The sequence below is a fragment of the Thermochaetoides thermophila genome (assembly GCF_000221225.1).
Source record: "Thermochaetoides thermophila DSM 1495 unplaced genomic scaffold scf7180000011806, whole genome shotgun sequence".
NCBI lineage: Eukaryota > Fungi > Ascomycota > Sordariomycetes > Sordariales > Chaetomiaceae > Thermochaetoides > Thermochaetoides thermophila.
In genome coordinates, this window is record NW_006383023.1 from 480,787 (window position 1) to 497,994 (window position 17,208).

The 17,208-nt window shown below is 52.5% G+C and overlaps 3 protein-coding genes across 3 annotated transcripts; 1 reads left to right on the forward strand and 2 right to left on the reverse strand.

Annotated features, from left to right (window-relative positions):
* Positions 1 to 4,918: 4,918 nt before the first annotated feature.
* On the reverse strand, positions 4,919 to 7,010 carry CTHT_0001800 (uncharacterized protein; the record flags this gene model as incomplete). The annotated part of the gene is made up of 4 exons (XM_006690666.1): positions 4,919 to 6,391; positions 6,599 to 6,839; positions 6,893 to 6,928; positions 6,994 to 7,010. The coding sequence occupies 4 exons, from the start codon at positions 7,008 to 7,010 to the stop codon at positions 4,919 to 4,921; spliced, it is 1,767 nt and encodes a 588-aa protein (XP_006690729.1).
* An 875-nt stretch (positions 7,011 to 7,885) lies between these two features.
* Positions 7,886 to 11,805, forward strand: CTHT_0001810 (putative homeostasis protein; the record flags this gene model as incomplete). The annotated part of the gene is made up of 5 exons (XM_006690667.1): positions 7,886 to 9,237; positions 9,390 to 10,303; positions 10,985 to 11,072; positions 11,454 to 11,542; positions 11,639 to 11,805. The coding sequence occupies 5 exons, from the start codon at positions 7,886 to 7,888 to the stop codon at positions 11,803 to 11,805; spliced, it is 2,610 nt and encodes an 869-aa protein (XP_006690730.1).
* Positions 11,806 to 13,234: 1,429 nt separating this feature from the next.
* On the reverse strand, positions 13,235 to 14,791 carry CTHT_0001820 (aminotransferase-like protein; the record flags this gene model as incomplete). Its single annotated transcript, XM_006690668.1, has 4 exons — positions 13,235 to 13,629; positions 13,710 to 13,811; positions 13,877 to 14,652; positions 14,736 to 14,791. 4 exons carry the CDS (start codon positions 14,789 to 14,791, stop codon positions 13,235 to 13,237), a joined length of 1,329 nt encoding a protein of 442 aa, XP_006690731.1.
* Positions 14,792 to 17,208: the final 2,417 nt, after the last annotated feature.

Here is a 17,208-nt window from a genome sequence, read left to right on the forward strand (position 1 = left end):
CGTCGCCGAGTTCCGAAATGCATCATGGGAGTTTCGCTGGTGAGATCGCGCAGGCTGATGCAGTGGGTTTTTGATGCATCTCCCAAACGCTAGTCCTAGTACCGAATCCTTCGGATACTAGCTGCCGGCCTCTCCTGATCGCTATTATGGCAGACTCCATCGCCTGGGAATGACGGCGTGTCACCTGGGTCCTTGATCTATTGGTGAAAGTGCACTCTGGGTTAGAAAGTTTCAACTCTTGCGTTTTGTGCAATCAACACCTCATCCTGGGGTCATGGGTGCATGATGCTCAGGTCCGCCGGGTGCTTCCATTGCCTCCGTGGGGGGCGCGTGTCATGAGAAGTCGAATGTTACGCAGTCCCCCAAGAAAGAGATCTAATACCCATGGCCATGTTCCCCCGTCCTGCATCGATACCCCAAGGTTAAAAAAGGAAGGAGGTTTAGCTACCCTGGTCTGCCCAAACCCGATTCCGCGATCTCGACATGCATGTGGAAGGACTTTGGGTTTGAGAACATCTGCAAAAGACTTTCGCCTGCTGCTTTTCTTGCGCGCAGGGAAATGTACGTACACTGTTGTCGTCTTCGCTTCGCTTCTTGTTTCCGGGGGGGGGGGTGGGAAGTAAGCATTTTCTTAAACGGGCAGGGCAGTTCGCCACACGCATCCTCTCTCCTTCCTGGGGAACTCAGTCCCATCCTCTTCCTATGCTTCTGCAGTTTTGTGCTAACGCTTGTGAACAACACCTGAGTGACTGGAAGCTTGCTGGTCGTTGGTGCCTTTGTGTGGTGTATCCTAACGTTCACTGGCTGCCCGACACCGTTGCAAGACCCCATCCCCATCCCTAGTCCCCGTTCCTGGTGTCACCTTACTCTCCACTCTCCACACCGACCGAACGGCGAGTGTTTGGTGTCTGGCATGCGCATGTTCCCTAGAGAAAAGAGTGAGAGAGGAGCCTTTGTCTCTGTTACCCCCCCACATTCTTACTCATCCTGGGAGATCCACATCTGCTGAGAGAAACAACCGAGGTCTTGTGGAGCTTGGATGTTGACATAGTCCGGGGATAGATCAAGGTGTGAATGAGACGTGAATCCACTGGCTTGTTGGCTTGTTGGGCATCAACAAGGGTACGAAGGGTAAGATGTTACCGTGTTTGAGCAAGCAGCCGCACGTCCGATGAGAGTAAAATGAGATACCGAGGGTTTACTTATCATGCTGTCGAGGGGATAGCATTGGAGGATGTCACATTTTTGGGCGCATAATGTCTCTTGGCTCATACGATGCGGCTGCTTCGCTTTGGTATCCTCTTCTATGAGAGGTTGGTCTTGGGGACTAGGATTCTGGTCAGTGTTTTGCTGTGTGTATGTGTGTATGTGTGTATGTGTGTATGTGTGTATGTGTGTGTGTGTGTGTGTGTGAGAGAGAGAGAGAGAGAGAGAGAGAGGACGTACAGCTTCTGGGTATTCTTGTCTTAAGTTGACTGCTCAACCACACTCCCAAAAGATCCTGTGAGAGTATGTTGTCGCTGACATGGAGTTCACTTGAGCCTCACACATCTTTTAGCGATATATCTTCCTTATAGATGTCTCATCCTTCCACCCAACCTCCGGCTGAACGAGGCGTTAAGAACCAACAGCCAGGACAGCCGTCACACTGTGGCTCAGGACAATGACGTGAACGACGCAAGACGGTGTCATAATGTGAGATGTAATCCCCTTTGCAGATCAGATCGTCCATCCACACTGCGGGTCTTCGGCTAGGTAGGCACATCTGCTCCTCCCAGCGATATGGATTCAAAAGATCCGTGATGCAACTCTCACTCACAGGACGCAGCAAGCAAGAAGCACTGCAGCTTACCATTTAGTCACGCACAGTTCCCGGTTGACCACATGAGCAGATAGATAGACCGGTTGGTTGAACAGAGTCATAGACCGACGGTATGCAGGACCACGATGGCGATGGTACGCTGTCAGATGTAGGTACGCCAGTCGACGCATGAGTCTGCCGGTATGCCCCGGACTCCAATCTGCATTGCGTGGCGGCTGTGATACATAAGGATACAGATATGGGTGAAACGGTTCCTGCGTCGGCATGATGTGTGCCGGCAATGGCAAACTGCCGGTTGAAGAGGGGATAGGACCCGGCCGGCTGGAAGGCCCATAGATGTATGGTGTACGCAGTGGTGAGACTGTTGCATGCTTCGGAGCAGTCTTGTTAGGCAATAACTGGGGCATTAATGGATGGGGGAAACAAGTGAGGAGGAGAGGGGCTAGAAGATTAAGCCCCTAAGAGGCCTCTCTTTTCTTTATGAGGGGGATAAGAACATTTAAGCTTCCACTCCCGCGAAGGGTCGTGAAGGGGGGGGGATAAGCATCTGAGCTCTACGAACACCCAAATCCTTATCTGCCCTCCTGATTCGAGCATTAAGATCCTAGATCATCTAGATACCAAGCGTAGAAAAGCTCGTGGAATAAATCCAACCCTCTGGCCTGTCTCTCGTATTTCAATGTCATGAATGTCATCTCTGCAACATCAGTCCCCCTTCTTGAAAGGTAACCCTTCCCACCCAAGTCAATACTTCGGCGCTTACAACAAACACTGAACCACGTCTCTGATATTTACCCATGAAATCATATGTCCTATGCTACGGTAGGTAACTCACTGCTCAGGATCAAGAAAAAAACATTTCAGAAGAGTCAATTGACGACGTCAGCAACTAAAATTCAAGTTTTCACACCATACGCACCCCGGAGGTACACTCTCTACTGTGGGCTTTTGCGGAACCCCCTGATTTCTTTTTAGATTAGCTAACTGTCGAAGACAGAGTGTCCTCCTAGAGAAGGTATCTTCTTATATATATATATATATACCCTTCGGACAAATGTCTTATGACTGCCCCATGTCATGAAGTTATAGCCCAGGGATTTCGTTGACCTATACCGGATGAGGGTTAAGCCGCAGAACTAGAAGAAAGCATCTGATGGCAAGAGATTACAGCGTATCTTCCAACTTCAGCACCATATATGCTCCACATATTATATTTCTTCTAGTTGAGCATCCTCACAAGTACTTCCAGAGCAAGGCGGCCCACAACCCTTCTGATACTTTGCGAAAGAGGGAGAGCACAGCTCCCCGGGCTTTTCAGTCCTCTGAATTAAGCACCTGTCCTATGTCTTCAAAGCAGAATACAGTAGTTGAGGATCAAAAGAATCAAGATTGGATACCGCCAACTAATCAACCACGTCGGTAAACATGCACCGTAATTCATAACCAGTAAGGAAGTTTTTCTTGTCCGCTATTCTCACCACTGTTGAGCGCATGCCACAGCCAAACTAGACAGGCGGAGAAGCAGCGGTTAGAGATGCGCGCATAATTTCTTTGCTTTAGACACAAACTGAAAGTTTCATCAAACGACGGACGACGCTTACCATAGGGAGATAGATGCTCAGGCGCTTAAGTGAAAAAAAAAAAAGGAAAAGTCCTTCACAACTTCGAGTCATGACAACAATAGACGCTTTCTTTCTCCATCAAGACTGCCAGTGCAGTATCTTGGTCAGTAAAATGTTTTAGAAATGCACCCTTGCTCCCGCCTGGATTTAAAGAGCCGATCGTTGAGACCAGGACAGGTCACGGTGCATGGCTTTAATAGGTAGGTCAGTTGAAGCGGACTCAAAGACTTTGGAGAACACTGCAATATTTTCCTTGATTCTTCAAAATCTCAACCTACCCCGGGGAACACGTTTTCCGATGCGAAATTAGCAAGGAATAGATTTCTGCGGCACCATGCTTAGCGCTGACTTAATGTAGCTCTCTGTGCTTAGGATACCCCTGATTTTAGGAGCTAGTGAAGCGGCTTATCGATCTAGAGGTGAAGTCTACCACTTAGTGATTTGGGAAGGGGCAATACTCATGACATACACTACACCTTTCTCATCTTACACACTCAAGATAATTCCATTTGGAGGCAGTATCTTCTCCCATCACGCAAGCAGCCGTTCCATAGCCGCTCCTGGGACACGGCGCGGTTGCTTGAAAGCTTTTGAGAGTTTGACATCTACAATGTGCCTAAATATTCAACTTGTCAGCCAAAGCTGCACTCGGAAGACTGTTAGATACCATGTCAAACAGTGGTCAACCACAACAAGACACAGCAAATCGTCAGAATCTTGTCATATTAGCTCATCGCAGCTGACAGGAATGAACCAAGCAAGAAAACTCTTGCTAGATCCATCACCGCCAAACCGCGTGCTATATCCGACGAAAAACAAGGAGGTAGATAACTGTCCTTAATACGTAGAGCAGGTGAGGTTTCGTTAGGTATCGTAAACCATCCCTTCGATGCCCACCAAAGAAGCATCAACCCTTTCCGTTGATCCTTCCAATCCATCATTGGTGGACAATTTCATGTCCGCAAGTGCCCTTACCCAGCCAGACCGTCCATCGGTGCCATAGTTGAACAGAAACAGACCAGACCGATCGCTGCCATTACCCACCCCCCATCCATTTCTTGCCCAGCAGCCTTTCCTTTTCCCTTCACTGTCCTTCCTGTTCTGGCAAAACAAACCGCCCCCCCTCCCCACCAGTAGTAGTAGTAGTAGTAATAGTAGTAGTAAGTTCCCATCCAGTCCAGACCGATGATCATGCCGAGAAGAGACTGCGAATGAAAAAAGCCCTACTACCTTCGTCATCATCGTGCATAATAGCCAGTTTAGCTTTCGATTTCTTCGTTAGCATCACTCCATTCCTCGGTCAAATGTCCCCAGAGGTCCAGAAAGAAATTAGGGCCGGTGATGCAAAGGTCACCACCGTCACCCATGAAATGGCAATCGCAGATCCAGATCGCTAACTAGTGGTACAAAAAATCGTCATCTCCGTCGTATGTCATTTCGTGCAAAACATTCGTCATCCGTATCGGGAATGCATTCACTGAGCAGCCGTCTGCTGCTGGTTGTCGCGGGGACGATAACCGCCGCTGCCGCCACGGCCGCCACGGTGGTAGCCACCACGGCCACCGCGACCGCCACGACCACGGCCGTGGCCGCGGTTTCCACGATAGTTGGTACGATAACCGCCGTCGATGCTCGTCGCGCCAAAGGTCTCGAGGTTCTTGCGTTGCTCTTCACCGCGCCACTCACGGGTCCTCTCGCGATCACGAGACTCGCTGGAGATGTTATCAAAGAAGGATTTGGCCTTGTTATAGGCCGGCTCCACTGAAGTCGGGGCGTCAGCCGCCGTATCAGAGGTAACAGCCTGACCGTTAGTACCTTCACTGATAGACGAGCCAGCAATGGCTTCTTTAGCCACATCTTGCTTGTTGAACTTGGCGTTGGCAGACTCGAAGTCGAACTCGGTGTCCGGTACCTCGGGCTTGGGAGCATGGTGAGGACGCCCACCACGGCCACGACCGCCACGGTTATGCTGACCCGAACGTTGGGCATTGTTGTTAATGTGCATCTCGCCGACCTTCTTGGTCAGGTTGTCCACGCCATTGGCAGCAGCAGTCTGCTGCTGGGTAGCTGAATCGAGCTTGGCCATGGCAACTGCCACGGCTTCCTTGGCCGCCTGAGTAGCATCACGCAGAGCCGCAGCCGCGGCAGCAGCGCTGGTTGGTTCAGGAACTGTTGGGGCAGCGGGGGTTTGAGACTTCTGAGCGATCTTCTGGGTTAGAGCAGCTGGCAGAGGAACAGCAGGCAGGATCTGGCTAGGGCGGCTGCTCTTGGGGCCGGTAGGAATGCCCTTGTTATCAGCTTGTTGAGTTGGAGAGGTGGTAGCACCAGGAGCAGGACTCGAGGTAGACGGAGCAGCCGGCTTCTTTTCCACAGCGGCCGGCTTAGGCGGCTCGATAGGAGCAGAACCAGGGGCTGCCGCTGGCTGCCTTTGGGCGGGCTCAGAAGGAAGCTCAGCATGAGCAGGGGGTGATGTCACGGACTTCTTGTCGCTGGAAGGCCCAATAGGAGCGGGCTTTTGAGTCGGGCCCTGAGTGCTCGGGGTTTGGTTGGCCGACTGGCGACCCTGGCCAGGAGCACCCGGAGTGCCGGGGGCGCCAGGAGCACTGGGAGCACCGGGGTGGCCACCAAAGCCGGGCTGGTAGGGATAAGGGCCCCAGGGACCAGGGTTCACAGGCCCGAAGTCCTGGCCGGGAGGGATCCAGCCGGGGTGAGGATATGGCATGCCGCCAAATGGACCGGGAGCCGGACCAGGTCCGCGCCCCCAGCCGCCCGTGGGGGGAGGATAGTAGCCAAAACCAGGGGCGCCAGGAGGAGGACCTTGCTGGTTACCGGCACCCTGCGGACCAAGCTGGCCTAACGGGCCTTGAGGGCCCTGGAAACCTTGGGGACCCGGGGGACCAGGGGGGCCGGGCGGCCCGGGGGGCAAATCCGTGGGCCGAGGCCGTGCCTGAAATGAGCGGGGTTCGTCAGCACGGGCTCCACTCAAATGAGAGTTTTGATTTTTTATGCGCGGGTTTGTGGGCGATTGATCAGAAGGAAGGCAACGGAAATCTCAACATAAGATTGTTTGCGCAGTTCAGACGTGACAAAGTTTTACATCCGCAATGGTTCATCATGAAGCCCAACGAGCCGTAGAAAAAGGGAGTCAACTTACACCAACGATGGCGGGGTCATTGGGCATGGCAGGTGGCTTGGTCTCTTTCGGAGCCGGGCCCTCTTCGATGCGCAGATCCTTGACGTCGGTACCGCGGAAGACAATGTACTCGTAGATCTGGTCAGAGGGCGGGACTTCCTCGTCGGGGTTGCCCTTCCGGCCCTCGGTGCCGTACGACCTCACATTCTCGAGCGAGACGGTCGAGTCGTCCGAGTTGATGCTATGCAGGGTGCCGACATAGCTGTGAAATGTTAGCGGGAGCACCACGAACGAGGGAAACAAGAGAGGACATACCGGATATCGCTTCGCGATATCAGGGATATTCTGCATCTGTAGCAGGGAGGGACCATCAGCGGATGCAAAGCCAGAAGCAGCCGGTCGACAGGCCAACGAACCCGAGAAATTCAGACATGTCGGATGTTGTCTGAAATCAGGAAGCGGGCGATAAAAACGTGGCCGGCAACCAAAAGTACCTTAGGCGGCAGGTAAAAGTCGCGAGGTCGTTGGTAGGTGAAGGTGGTAGGGTAGATGGTAGTCTGAAGGAAGTGTGGCGGGTATCGAAGAAAATCAGAAACAACAAAATATTATGCGTAACTCGGGAATTAAGTGCTCGCAGGCGAATAGAACGAACTAGGAGGTAGTATTGACGGGCGCGCTGCGCAGCATGGTCGGAGCGACAAAAGATGTCGTGAGATTGATGATGGAAGGTTTGTGGAGGTTGGCAGAGGAAAAAGAGCAGCAAACAGCGGAGAGGTCAACCAGTTGCAAAAGGCGCACAGGCCATTGAAAATTCAGCAGCCTGACCTTCCGGGTCCCCACGGCTGCCATCAGTGGAGGTCTGCCACTGGCTACTGAGCTGTTATTAGCGGAGCCGCCTGCTTGCCGCTTTTTGGGCATCCACGCGTGACTTCAGCCCCGCGAGGGCTTGTGCGTAGGTCGTGCACCGCCATACAGCCACAGCGCCACAACGAGGGGCGACCGGAAGTGAGTCTACCGGCGAGCTTGTCCTCAGTCGAGCCCCTGGATGAAGTCCTGATAAACCAGTTCTCATGCATTTTACCGTATCCGAAGTATCTAAACCCCTCTTCGACCTGTAGCCTTGCTGCGCAGGGCATTCATTTCAATTGACGGTTACACCTCTGAGAAGCTTGTTGCCCCTCCAAACGTGTCTGCCAGCTTTGCCCCACCAAACCATCTCTTTGAAAGAGGCTTTGAACGACAACCAGGCCAGAAGCAAGCAGTCACGCTTGTCCTCTTTTCTTTTCCGAAGCTCGGTCTTAAAGCATTATGGCGACTCGTCAATTGCGAAAGTTGCGTAAGAGGCAGGAGCTGCTCAGCCTCCAGAACGAGGCGGCCGAGGAAAGTGACGATGAACCGATCGTCGAACGGCCACGGGGGAGCAAGTTTGCTGGGTTTGCTGCTCTAGGTGACATGGGCGGCGACGATGATGAAGATGAGGAGGAACGCAACGAAGAGGAGGAGGAGCAAATGCCTGCGGAAAAGCCCGTTGAGCAGGCCGTGCCGGCCAAGAAGAGCAAGAAGTCCAAGAAGAAGAAGAAGAAGAAGAAGGCCAAGCAGACCGAGTCACCCGCGGCCACAGAGGAGCAACCTCAAGGAGACGTGGATGAGATCGACCGGGTGCTAGAGGAGCTCAAACTGGAGGCTCAGCAGAAAGGTGCTGAGATCCCTGGAGCCATCCCTGCGGCCGACCCGACCGAGAAGATCAACCAGCTCCTCAGCATCAACTTCCAGCACTTGAAGGCGGCGAACGAGATGCGCCGTTTGTTCGGTAAGGCCATGGACGTGGCTGAGAGTGAAGAACGGACGGAGCAGGCCCGCCAGCAGCGAACTCTCCCGCAGAACGTGGACTTGGAGACCTTCCTGAGCATTCGGGGGCAGCAGGGCTACTATGCGCCGGGCCGCCAGGCCAAGCAGGGCATGTTCGAGACAGTGCTACGGACGAACCCCTTCATCGAGGGCAAGCGGACGTGGCCACGGGGATCTGCGCTGGGTCTGAAGATGATACGAATTGAGGGAGGCAACAATGAGTTCTCGTTCGCTCATGATAAGACCTATGACGAATTGGAAGCCAGCTTCTTCGGGCTAGTGCAGATGTACGACCCGATGCAGATCGTATACTTCCTGCACCGGTATCCCTACCACGTGTCGTCACTGATCCAGTGCAGCAAGGTCGCGCGGCAGGACCAGAATGAGGCTCTGGCAGCCGATCTGATCGAGCGCGCGCTGTTTACCTTCGGCCGTGTGAGCTTGAGCGAGTTCCGCAAGAAGTTGGAGAAGGGTCAGGCTCGTATGAGCTTCTATCGTCCAGAGAACCGGCAGTTCTACCTGGCCGGCTTTAACCTGATTCAAAAACTTGCGCTCAAGGGCACCTACCGTACAGCTCTCGAGTGGGCCAAGCTGCTGCTGAGCATCAACCATGACGATCCCTACGGCATCGCTAATGTACTGCACGTCCTAGCCATCCGGGCTCGCGAAGCCGACTGGTTCATTGACCTGTGCAAGTCGGGCCTGCTGGACGCCCCCTTCACAGGCTGCTACACCAAGCACACCGAGCCCCTGGCATACCTCCAGCTCGGCGACGAAGACACTGCGAAATCCATCCTCACGCGCAACATCGAGTCCTATCCATGGCTCTACTGCTCCCTCTTCAGCGAACTCAACCTCGACGCGCCGCGCTCCATCTGGGGCATCCAACCCCGCAATGAAGATGAATCTCTTTACACGCGCCTCTACATCCACACCGCAAAAGACCTCTGGAACACGAAACCAGCCCTCGCCCTCCTCAAATCGGCCGCTGCATCCGCCAACCCCCCATCCTCGATTTCCTCCCTCCCCTCCTCCCTCCCATCTCCCTCTCCACAGCCCGCTTTATCTACCTGGATAACACACCCTCCCTCATGGCTCTCCTCCCCCCGTCCATCCTGCACTCCCCCGACACCCCCAACTTCGACTTCGACCCTTTGCCTCCCCCGCGCGAACAAAATATATTTTCTTCTCCGGCCCAACACCTCCCCTGGGCAGAGTATGGCGCCACCATCACCAACTCCACAACCCTCGACGACATCGAAGAACTCCCTGAGTCACGCAGACAGGAAGTCTACCGCCAGATTGAGAATACCCCTCGCGCTGACAGGGTCAGGCAGATGGCGGAGCGTGCGATGGCAGAATTTAATTTGGGGGGACAGTTGGCAAGGCTGTGGCCGCGGGAGAGGGAGATTCTGGCGAGAAATATGAGGCGTAGGGGCGATCAGAGATTGAGGTTAGGACAGCCGGAGGCGGCGATTGTGTTCTGGGAAGTTGCGAGGGAGGTGGAGAGGTTTGGGGGGGAGCAGCAGGCGCCTCGAGAAGGAAGAGAGGCTGGAGCCCGGGAAGCTGAGCAGAGTAGGGCAGAGGCAGCGCCTGCTGAGGAGACTGGGACTAGGGCAGAGAGCGAGGAGGCTCAAGAGCAGCAGCAGGCGAGGACGAGGTGGGAGCAGTGGATTGAGCCCTTGGTTGATCTTATTGTTCCCCGGCCGGCGCCTACGGAGAATAGAGGGTTGCCGGCTGATGTGATGATGGGCGTGCCTGGGGCATGGGTAGAGGACTGGGATGATGATTTCGAGGGGGTTGATGAGTTTGAGGGAGAAGATGATTTCTATGGAGAGTATGATGATGAGGAAGAGGAGGAGGAGGAGCAGAACCGCGGTAGGTAAGGCGTAGCCCGTTGGACTCTGTGGGGGTATCGTTGGTTGTCGCGTTTAAAGAGTATAACGGGATGCCATATTTGATGTATAGCTTGAATGGGGGCAATAATGTGTATGTTTTGTAGAAGTATAGTTGTGTATAGGATTGCTACATTGCGCAACAGCGAAATATCGCCATGCTGGAGGTGAATCCTTGGGGCAAAACCATGAACTCCTCGATATAACGGAGAGTTACTAAAACAGGCAACTTCCAACTTCCTGAGTACTCAATAACGGAACCTGGCTGTCCGGGGTGTGGTAGGTATGGCAAGCTCCCGTACCCTCGGACGCGGGTCAAATGGATGGAGTCATTCACACTTTGAGCACGTTTCAGCTTGAGGTCGGCAGGCCAGGATGTCGTCATTTTTTTTTTTCATGGGGATTGCTTGGGATTGAAGTTGAAGTGCTGAGTGTTTCATACAGTCAGTGATTGTTGGTCAGTATCTATTGGAGATTTTGGTGTCTTTGAATCTTGACATCGATAGTCATAAAGCCTTCCCCCATCTCTTGGGAGGTGTCGAGTGCAAACTTCTCTTTATCCAGACGAATCCACTGGTGTCCTACCGAATGCGTCATCGAGCACATATTTAAATTAACCCTCACTTTTTGTAACCACACCTGACAAAACACCATGACTCCTAAGGAAACCCCATTGTTGGTGCAACGGCACTTGTGCTCCGATACAACGGCACAAATGTCTCACTCATTGCGGCGGAGGATGGGTCAAGCAGGTTCCTGGGCCCTGTAGTGGACAGGCTCGGCTGGCGTCATTTAAGGGCCCCTCCCCCGCCATTTTGGCGCCCAGGGTCCTGGGAGGGGCCACCTATCCGCTCACCTTTGTGACCCTCGATCCGCAACGGTTGATTTAACGGCCAACAGGGGGATTGTTGATTGGGAGTAAGCCGACTTGACGGGATTATAAAGCGCTTCTTTCGTCCAGCTTGAACTCTGAAGACTTGGACTCTATCCTCCCGGTTTTTGTGATCTCTTGCCAGTCGAAGACAGCTTACGTAAACCGTGCTCCCTGACATTTCCATCGCTCCGACACCTACACCTCCCAACAGCTGCCAACAACGCTCTTGATACGGTACGGCTCTCCTCCGAACCACCAGAATGTCCGAGCACAAGTACGAGTTCTCCGTCACTATGTCCTGCAGCGGCTGCTCCGGCGCCGTAGAGCGTGTGCTGAAGAAGCTGGAGGGTATGTCTCTCTCCCTCTCTTCAACCCCTATCTCTCTATCTCCTTCCCTAGGAAATATTCCCGGAGTTGGAGCTGACATGGAGTGGCTGTGTGCAGGCGTCAAGAGCTACGAGGTGTCGCTCGACTCCCAGACCGCTGTCGTTGTCGCAGACGAGTCGCTCCCCTACGAGAAGGTGCTGCGCACGATCGCCAAGACGGGGAAGAAGGTTACCGCCGGGAAGGCGGATGGTGTTGAGCAGAGTGTTGAAGTACCTGCTGAGTAGACCAACTCAATAGAATTATCTGGGAATTGATGGGGGAAGAGTTGATGATGTATGAGGGGGTCGTGGTTGATAGACTATGGGAGGGACTTTGCGTTGAGTTCTCGATCGCGTTTTGGGTTGGCTGGCTGCTAAGCGTGGTTTTGTTCTGGGTTGGGATATAATTTGACTGAATTCTGTGAACTTGGACGCCGGCTCAGTTGGAAAATGGCTGTGGTGACTTGGCGACTGCTATGTCTCCCCTGAAGCTTGATCAGTTGGTCGAGGTCGGTTTCATGAAGAAAGTCGGATGGGAGACAGTCTATATGACCGACATCTACAACCGACTCAGAAAGTATACCCCAACTTCGTAAAGTCGGATGACCGACACATCTTATCGATATTCTACGAAAGGCATGGGATATGGCCCGACTTCGAATGCGTTAGACCTAAAGACAATCTTTTCTATCCCACATCTAACAGCAAAGCGATCTAAAGACATCGCTGGGGGACCCGTCCGGTTATAACGGACGCCGGCTCAGACCCCCGTTCTATCCCATCTATAACTCCATGGCCGTAAAGCTTTTAAGTTTCTCCAAGCCTCTCCCCCTCAGCGGCCAGCCTCTTCTCAACATCTTCCCATTTTTCGTAGCCTCCCGTTCTCCCCCTTCAACTCGTCACTCCCTTGCCTCTTGGACCTCTTCAATCTCGGTCTGCCGCGCAAGTCTTTCACAACCCCTCCTTCCAGTAAGCCCTTCAAATCTTTCGCAGCCGCCCCCATTTCTTCCTCCTTAATATCTCACTTTTCCATATCTGAGTACGTCTGGAGCTTCTTCCTTCTTAAATCTTTCGGAACTTCTCTACTCCTTCCCAACCATCAACCGACCATCCCTCAGCCTTCTTTCCATCTTTCGCAGCCGCCCCCATTTCTTCCTCCTTAATATCTCACTTTTCCATATCTGAGTACGTCTGGAGCTTCTTCCTTCTTAAATCTTTCGGAACTTCTCTACTCCTTCCCAACCATCAACCGACCATCCCTCAGCCTTCTTTCCATCTTTCGCAGCCTCCCCTTTTCTGTCACACCTTCAAATCTCCTGTAACCTCTTCTCCTCCCACATGTGTTTCGCAGCTTTATTTTCTTCCATCGCAAGCAACCTCACCTGAACGTCTTTCGCAACACTCCCTTCTTCCCATCGACCTGTCATTCCTACAAAAAAAAAAAAATAAAAACTCTTCAGCCGCTTCCCCTAACCCATCGCAATTTCAACTCCCTCTCAACAACCAATCTTGGGTGAACAAAGTCCACAGCACGCCTTTCATCTCAACAACCTCTCATTCCTATAAAAACCACTTCAATGCCCTAACTTCTCGCAACCTCCTTCTTCCTCCAAACAACCAACCTCCCTCAAACTCCTCCATCTTTCGCACTGTCTCTTCCCTCCATGCAATTTTCTCACTGCTTCAAAAACTTCTTCAACCCTCTCAGCCTCTCCTTCGCCTCTTCCAACACCTCATCCGGCTTGCACACCGCAAACCGCAGATAATCCTCCACGATATGAGCGTTCGCATCCGTATAGAACTCACTCGGCGGGATAGCCGCCACACCCAGCTCCTGGATTAGGAACCACGCCAGCTTGAAGTCCCGTGGCCGACTCGCCACGTGCGGGGGGAAGGAATAGTCCTCTGGGATCTGGACCTTGGCGAGATTCACCATGACGAAGTATCCACCTTCGGGGATCGAGTAGGGGATGTTGAGTTCATCCCAGATGGCGTTGAAGCGCTTCATTTTGGCTTGCATATCATTGATGCAGGTCGTCCAGAAGTTGTGCGCGTCGGCTTGTTCGAAGCCTGGAGGGCATGATGAGTGGGTATGTTTAGGGGGGAAGGGATTGTGTTTCGTATGAAACATGGCGAAGGGGTTAACTTACCAATCGCGCAGGCTTCTTGTAGAGGTGAGACCGATGAATAGCAGATGCGCGTGTGCGCCGCCGAGACGTACTGGATTAGGTGTGGAGGGCCCATCAACCAGCCTGGGTCAAGTTAGCTCCAACTTCGTCCACGAAAACGTTTTCTAAGACCATAACAGAAAGCCTACCGACACGCCAGCCGGTGGCATAAAAATTCTTGCCCGCCGACCCAACCGTCAGAGTAATCTGCTCAACCTCTGGGCTCAACGTCGCAATCCTAGTAAACGGCACATAAAACAACCGATCATAGACCTCATCACTCAGAATAATGATTTTATTCTTCAGACACAGATCCGCAATCTTCTGCAGCTCTTCCCTCGAGAAAACCTTGCCGACGGGGTTGTGCGGCGTATTGATGACAAGCATTTTGGTGCGTGGGGTGATGGCGCGCTCCAGCTCGTCGAAGTCGATCGTCCATTCCGCTGCGGACAGCGTCTTGGTTGCGCCGTCCTTCGGCGGGTGCATCGGCACGTAGACGACCTTGCCGCCGGGCATCTCGATATTGCTGATGTATTGGTCAAAAAAAGGCTCAAAGACGATGACCTCGTCGCCGGGCTCGATGAAGGCCATGAAGGCGGAGAGCATGCCTTGACCACTGTCAATTAGGTCCAACAGATGACGTTCAGGGGCAGGACGAGACTCACCCTCATTAGCGCCCGTCGTGATAGTGATCTCCTTATTGGGATCCAGCTTGCGCCCCCAGTGCGGGGCATACGCTTCCGACAAGGCCTTGAGCAAGCGTGGGCGGCCGCGCGTCGGCGCATACTGGTTGCAGTCGACGCGATTGAGGGCCTCCTTGGCGGCGTTGAGGATGAAGTCAGGAGGGTTGTAACCGAAGAAGCCTTGGCCCATGTTGACGACGGGCTGCTTGGGCGATGCGGCGGCTGCCTCGTTGATGATGGACCTGCTACTGTGTCAGTCTTTTTGCGGGTTTTCAATTTTTCAACCTTCAACCTTTCAACTCATGAGATGGGGACAAACACTCACCATACATCCTGGCGCTGACCCGCCACGCGGGCAGCTGGCTTCAGTTTCTCGCTCATGTTGATGGCTGAGGTGTGGAAGTTTCTCTTCGGAGCTGCAGAGGACAATCCGTTGCGACGGAGGAGCTGGGCGAATTGACCAGGCGCTCGGGGGTTCATGAGAGTGAGCGCACTCTTTCGAGGTTCGAAAAAAAAAAAAGAAAGAAATTGAAATTAAAAAGAAAAGGCGCCGCTGCAAATGTTGAAGGTCTCAAGACGATGGAGTCACCAAGAAGGACCGTCTCACTTCAAAGCTCTTCAGCTAAAATAAAAAAAAAAGGGAACCAGCAAAATCCCACTTCCTCTTTTCGCTCATAAATCAATCGAATCTACTCAAACTTTCAACCAAACAACAACAATGGCGTCAACCAAAATCCCGCTGGCACACTAACTCGGCTCGATATCACAACGTCACACATCTGCCTATCTCAATTGCTCATCCGCAATCTCCCTCACTATCAATTTGCTCTCCTTCGCTTCCTTGCCTTGTCTCACCTCCCGTCACAACCCGAGGAGTGAACTACCCTGCGCCCGCCCGGACCCCGCGGTCCGTCATCGGATCTTCCTGGCTGAAGTGCAACACCGTTAGGGTGGGGCACGCCGATGGCGCAATCGCTCTCGTCCCCGATCCTGTTTTTCTTCTACGCTGATTGGTTGGGTGGTGTTGAAGTTGCAGAAAGTGGGTAAGGCGGCTTATATGCATGTATCGGGAAGACCAGAGGGGTTGCTGGGTAGCCGGGAGGGGATGTCAATATTTACATTCCTGTGAAGATCAGCTCAAAGGTTGGTGAAACAGGGGATGGTGACGATGTTGACATGGACTCCTGAAGGCAACCACATCTCAACACTACCTACCAGGGCATAAAGTGTTGGCCAAACCAATTGTCGTCCGATCATCCAAAAAAAAGAAAGAAAAAAAGATTCAGCAGCGAGATATTTTGCAAGACATTGATGCCAACTGCCGAATAACAAATATCGGAAGGCTCGACCACAACAATGTTGAAAACAAGAGACCATTTTCTAGCTGTCCAATCATTCCAAAACATGATTTGATGAGTCTTCGGGTGGAAAAACATTATGCAGCACTCAATTGTGAGTTCGCATGAGGGATCAGGGCTTACAACGTGTTGGTGATGGATTCTCACATCTTGCACAAGAGACTCAGGACAACATCCTTATCAAACCCTGAATCACAAACCCCAGAAGGGACAACCCTCACCAGGTGAAGATATTGCAGCAACCCATGGTAACTCGACCAAAAAAAGGCAGTTATACGGCATGGTGTAAAATGAATTGTGCTGGCAACGCCAGAGTTTCCTCTGACATCATAAGGGAAACGAATCTATGCTTGCTCTCTCCCCGGACTGCACATCTGATATCTGTCTTACTCACCAACTTTTCTCATCAGAATCACTCCGTAATGTCTTGATCTTGGGGGAACTCCCCTCAGGCGACTGACTGACTAGTCTAATCCATGGTTTTGTCAATCAAGGGGGGACCTACCAAAAGTTCGACAAGTGTCCAAGGCATTTATTCTATCGAAGAGAGAACGAGAATGTTAGCAAATGGTGCGTCTCGACTGGATAAGCACTATCGTATCCACACAATGATCGATTTCATGTTCATTGTGGAGGACAATTGACCCTTGAGGTACCCCAGGGCTCTGGCAGACGACAAGTTAGCCGTTGGTTGGATCTCCCAAGAATCATCAACCAAGGACTTCTGCCCAACCCGACCGAGGGCTCGTTCGTGCTGATTACTCACTCAAACAACCGTAGCCTCCAGTCGAAGGCACCAGTCCATCTACCTAACCACACTTCCCCTGATAAAGGACCGATAATACTGCCCTATCGATGGGCTCACCGTCGCTGCTTTCATCTCATCTTTCGCATCTCTATGAGAGAACACGAACAGGACACGTTCAGCCCTGACAAGAAAGCCCCATGATGCTCCTCCCTTTCTTATTGTGCCACACCAACAAAGAAAAAGATATTCCTATTTTCCTCCTGGTTGGCCCACACTTTTCTTGCACTAACAATTTTTCTCCCTAGACCATTTCTCCCAAGAATCGAGTTTCTTCCCAAACCACCAACTTTTCGAGACCTAGACGGTTTTCTTCGTGGCAAACTTTTCGGACCAACAAACGAGATCAAGTCCTTTTTTTTCAAGCCAAGTCTCTGCCTTTTGGCTCGGCCCCTTCAGTGAGCAAAGCCCTCTTTTTTTTTTTCTGAACTGCCCAAAGTAACCGATAACGCAACATCAGAGCACGTCAACCAGTTGTATTTTTTTTCGGTCCCGACAAGTGTCTGGCCTCCACGATCCGCCCTCTCGTCTGGCCAACCAAGCGGTTGGCTCAAGCGCCTATTTCCTCGGCTGCCTTTTATGCTTTTTGTCTTTTTTTTCCCCCTTCTCAGCTTGTCAAGATTGTGAAGTCACAC